The sequence below is a fragment of the Opisthorchis viverrini genome (genome assembly GCF_000715545.1).
Source record: "Opisthorchis viverrini unplaced genomic scaffold opera_v5_114, whole genome shotgun sequence".
NCBI lineage: Eukaryota > Metazoa > Platyhelminthes > Trematoda > Opisthorchiida > Opisthorchiidae > Opisthorchis > Opisthorchis viverrini.
The window spans coordinates 279,304-284,858 of NW_008751769.1; the positions used below are offsets into that span (position 1 = coordinate 279,304).

The 5,555-nt window shown below is 48.5% G+C and overlaps 1 protein-coding gene across 1 annotated transcript in view; it reads left to right on the top strand.

Moving 5' to 3' along the window:
* Positions 1-316: 316 nt before the first annotated feature.
* The window catches only part of T265_05783 (hypothetical protein), a gene marked incomplete at both ends in the record, with an annotated part of 52,909 nt that continues 47,670 nt past the window's right edge, over positions 317-5,555 (top strand). The window contains one exon of the mRNA XM_009170877.1: positions 317-694. Coding sequence (XP_009169141.1) covers positions 433-694 — 262 coding nt within the window. The remainder of the gene's footprint in view (positions 695-5,555) is intronic.

Consider the following 5,555-nt stretch of genomic DNA (forward strand, 5'->3'; position numbering starts at 1 on the left):
TAGCTGGTGCGTGGAATAACTTCTTCCGAGGGTTTTCAAGCTGCGTGTAGTACACAGTCTTCACGGCGTTGGTCTTGCTACTCACCACCGAAAACATCAAAAACAGGGCCACAGTTTTTTGGATTGCGCCTTTCAGGTGAATGGGATCAACTTAACGACAAGAGCTAATCAGACCCGGGAATCTTTGGCGAAAGCTTTGATCCCATGCAACGTTCCGTGAATCCGTGAATCTGTGAACCTATGAAAACCTTGTATCTTTTGAAACCCAGAACCGTTATTCGTTGACCCCTTCCTGAAGGTCACAAGGAAGGTCATCGGCTTTGCCCTCCGCCCCTCGTATGGAGTTGAAGCCTCCTGAATCCTTTCGCGGTTACTTGTATAAATGGACCAACTACCTAAAAGGTTACCAGAAACGCTGGTTTGTATTGCAGAATGGATTTGTGTCCTATTACAGGTATCCTAATCTGCTTCTTGTCACTTTGCTTTAGGAATCAAGCAGAAATGGCGCACACATGTCGTGGGACAGTAAATTTAGCTAACGCTACGGTGACTAGTACTGGCTCCACAACTTTCGTCATCTCTAACAGCAGCACACAGACCTTTCATCTAAAAGCAATCAACGAGGCAGAGCAGAAACGGTGGGTATCGGCCCTCCGTTCTGCTAAGTCCCGTGCGTTGGCACTAAAAAAGCATGGTAAGAAGATGTCTATCGTTAGTACTAGTATCGCTACCTCTCTATTTTTCATTTCGTGCAAAGTTCCAAATATGTTCTTGTTTAATTCACACTACCAGTAATCTTTCGTCAAAAGTACGTGCTGATTTTTCCTTTTACTTTATTGACCTGACCCACATAACAGTCGGTGCACCCCTGTGAGACCCAGTTTTTATGAGATCTCAATTCACAGCCAATCCTTACAACTACCCCTGTCTTGGCAGTTAGAATCGACACCATGGGAAACCTGAGCAGCCGCCTGTACTGCAAAGTTAACGAACTCATGCACTGCGTCAACCGGTTCGAGCGGATATCAAGATCTTTAAGTTGTGACAAGGGCGCCAGCACACTGAAAGCACTACGGAACAGTCGTTTTCCGAAGGTAGGAGTTCATAATAATTGCCGTCGATGGAAAACAAGGGGACTCATGAACCGATGCCCGGTAAGCAAGGTTGTACGTCACCAATACTTACTACAACTGTGGCCCGGTTTAATTCCTGCCCCCGACAACAAATCAGTTTACCACGCCCCTTCGAGTCGTTGGAAATACGTGATAGATTTTCTCAAACTGGGCAACTTAGCCGTTTCAAGCCGGTCGGTCGTGTAAAAACATTTTCCATTCCTAAAAGAGTATTCCGCTTCAATCATCCAATTCGCCGTTGCTTCCTTCGGAGACCCATCTTCGGGAGACTAAGTGCTCCATCCTCCATTACTAATTGTGGATGGTGACCGCGGCACCCTGGAGTCGTCAGTTTCCAGTGTGAGACAAGCGGGCGCATACCTTATGTTGCGGAGCCAACGACCTCTATCTCATTCCAGTTTCACTTTCGTTTATGATGCCGGTTCTGGAGTTTTATGTATTCAGCAAATACTGTACGACCCACTCAACAACCCGTCAGATGAGGGATCCCAGCGCGACTTGTATCCGGATTGGTGACAAACCAGAATCGGTGATACTGCGCAGAGTACTACCTTTCCCGTAACCACTCCCGGCAAGTTCACTAGACGGACCCAACCATCTTGAAAGCCTGCACCATTGCCTCCATTGAGTGCTCGATACCATTAAATTCCTAGTTGTATCCTTGTAACGTGGGAAAACTGCATTTCCGCGAGGTTATCGACACGCAGACCTGACGCAACATCTACGACGCCTAGTTTTCGCCATGGCGAAGACGAGGTGTGTCCAAAGCCTCTACAATCTTACAGGTTGATGTGCTCAAGTTCTATGGACATTCCAGATTGATCTCCCCAAGCTTCATCAGATCAGCAGAAACGTGGCTTACGAGTCAAGTAAATGAGCCAGGTCTTCATAGAAGGGTATCGTTCATTTCGACGTGACCTCTAAATGCGTGATTGTGTTAGTTTGGGTGATGGTGATACGCTACCTTTCATCTCTTCTGGAACTCACCCCAAGGTTGGTACGAAAGAATCTGGTGTATAGCGAGGATTCTTTATAAAAGATACAAAAACGCTATCGCCTAGTCTTGTGAATGCGGTTTGCAGCCGCCTTTCCTGCAATGGTCATTGAGAGCAATACCGGAGACTGCTGGGGTTTCACTGCCGCACAACTGTCATTTTGTTTCTTGCAAAGTCTTACATTGGAAAGAAGAAAAACAGGACAGGGAGGTTACCTAGGGTTGCCCTATTGTAGTCACCTTGGCTTCCAACACAGTCGGACAGTCTGGACAGAAACTGACATCATGAACGCCACTGGCTTCGGTCAGCCGCCGCATTGTTCAGTGCCTCCAGCGAGGCCAAGGAGGGTCACACGGGCCCCAGGCTTCTCGTAACAATTTTCGTTTACCGTGCCAATTCGTCTCCAATTCCAGCTTTCCTCCATTCCGGATTAGTCACGGAAAGCAATACTCTTTTCAAACGGTAATTCGGGAAGCGTAACCCATCACCCAACAACCTTAGCCTGGAGTACTTGATGCGGCTGCTTCATCAAAGATCCATTTCCTGATCTTAATCGGGATTCGCTGGGTTCATGCGATTCCAGCTATAATCTTGAGGTATCGGCGGTCAAAATCCTGAATGTGTCTCATGTTCTCCGCCCGTGGAGACAATAGCACTCCGTACTGCAGCCTGTAGGCCTAGTGATGTGCCCCTTTGATGCAATCAGGGGCCCGAATTGTCAGACACAACTCCGGCCTTTGAGATTCGTTCGTTCGTTTTGTCTGTGACGCTACCGTCAGCTGAAGATGACCACCGTCAAGGCTCCCGTGCAATGTGTATTGTCCCACGACCTCCACATCCACTCTTTGAAGCCTTAAAGACGCCCGCAGCATAACACGGTACTTTGTGGGGCACGAAACATATGCCGAATGGCCGGATGATTGACAAGCTTTTTCAGTAATGCTTGTGCTTTCTGCTCATTTTCAAAGATGTCACCTTTTCGTGGTGGTCGGCCTTCTGTGCTGCAATGATCCTGCGGGATATACTGGCTGGAACTCCGTTCCTAAAGGTTCGACCATGCCAAGAAGGCCGGCTCCGGGAAGGGTACCAGAAGAAAGCCCTACTGTCCACTGCCTCGTGGGTCAAACTTTTAAGTCAGGGGCTAAAGGCAGGGTCCCCGAACAAAGCCCTACATTCCCCCACTGCCTTGTGGGTCAGACTTTTGAGTCGAAGGCTCAAGATGGGGTAACTCAACTAACACCCCTTCGTATAATGCAGTGCGATCAACCCATCTGCCAATCACATAGCCACTGTTCCATGTTTCAACCATCGCCCAGAAAAAATAATCGCTTACTTACTTCAAATGATCTGATCCACATTACAGCCTTTAATTTCCGTGCTCTATGTCAAATTCGGCAACAGGCGTCCCTTGCTAAAACCTTACTTCCCCCTATTGATGTATGTTGTGTCTCCGAAACGCTCATACATGACCCTACTTCGGTCGCGCTCCTCAAGCCACTTGGGACGAGCCCAGATGTTCCACATTTTACTCTTCGGGCATCCGGTGATCCTGACGCAATGGCTCGTTGCTCGTGGCCCGAGCCTTACAGATTCGTGCATTCACCTCATCTGTCACATTACAATGCAACTTTCAAGATACGTAAAACGCTCCACAACTTGCAGTATCTCTTCCTGGATTGTAAGTGGCCTGTTCAGTGACTGCACGTTCACGAGCATGACCTTACACTGTGGGTGCAAATTACGTACCAAAGTATGGAATGACTTTGGTCAGTTCGTCTAAAAATACCGGTGCCTTCTCCTTTTCGAAGATAAGAACGGTGTCGTCTGCGTACTCCAGATGAAGTTCGCAAACATAGTAGGCTCTTTGTATTCCCAGACTTCCGGACGTGTGAGAGCATACGGCGAGCTCTCCAAAAGCTTCGGTACACAAAGTAGTGTCCGACAGGGATGCCCACTCTTCCCATTACTGTTCAAATTCGTGATCAATGAAATCATTAGATGAACGCTGGAAGGTCTCCAAAACCCCAATGTTCAAATAGCCTTGTCGATCTGGAATGTGCAGACGACATCGTTCTCATCTTCGATGAGGGGAAGGCGCAAGTATTTTTGAATGAACTGATCAAAGTCATCCCGTCCTTTGGTATGCCATTTGCATCCAAAAAGTGGGGTCATGCTTCTGGACATGCAGTCACTGAACACGCCACTTACAATCCAAGGAGAGGCACTGGAAGTTGTGGAGCGTTTTACCTATACTGGAAGTTGCATTAGTTCTGACTGCAGTGTGAGAGATGAGGTCAATGCACAATTTGCAAGGCTCGGGTCGCCTATGGCGTCAGAGTGGTGTATCCCTGAGTCTCAAGGGACGTGTGTATCAAGCTACAGTGTGGGCTGTTTTGTTGTATTGCTGTGAGGCTTGGCCTATTCGAGCAGTGGAACTGAGACGTCTTCAGGTGTTCGACAATCGTTGTCTCAGAATCATAGCTCGTGTGGGTTGGTGTCAGCAAATCCGCAATGAGGCAGTTAGAAAGCGCGTTTTCGGTTGTGCGACGAGTACTTCCATTGAAGAATGTGTCTAGCACAAGAAGCTGCGTTGGTTGGGACGTGTGTTGCGTATGCCGAACCATCGTTTGCCAAAGAGAGTGCTGTTTTCCATACCCAATTCAGAGTGGCGTAAGCAGAGAAGTGGCCAATCCTCGACTTGGCAGAGGAGTATGAAGGAGATCAAGAGACGCTTGGGTGCTGTCGGTGCTACTCGCCTTCCAGGATGGAGACCGCGTGTTTCTCACTGCGCCTGGTTGGAGACGCTACAAAATATGGCTACCAACCGATATCAAAGGCGTTCTTGTTGTCGGTTTCTATCCGATTGCCTGAGTGGATGTCTGGAGGTGTAGGCACCTCGGAATGATAGTGGTAAGCTAGCATTAAATCTCCTCCTCGTCCACCTTTTTTCTTTTTACAATAAGGCTTTCAAATAAATCATGGATGTACGGCGGTGGAGCATCGGTGTTGAACACTGATTTCATGCTGTCGACGATGATGGTGATGATGATAAAGATGATGAGGCTTGTGCTATTCTCTGTGCCTCTTTGAGAATGACGCGACCCGTGAGGTGGACAACGTACGACTTGGCAGAAGGGTGTGATGGAGATTACGGGGAGTTTGTGTTTTTTGCGCCTTTCTGGATGGGGTCCCCGTGGCCGCTCCTGCGGTTGCCTGGATACATTGCAATAAGTGGCGCCTGATCGACGTCAGTGCCGTCCGTGTTGTCAGTTTGTTTCCAGATTGTCTGACTGAGTACTTAGTGGTGTAGGCATCTCGGAATGCTTGGCTTATGACAGTTCCCCTTCCTCACCCACTCTTTTCTCTTCACGTACCACGCGCTCCTCCGGAGTCGCTTCTCCCCACCCTTCCCCGGGTCGCCTAATGG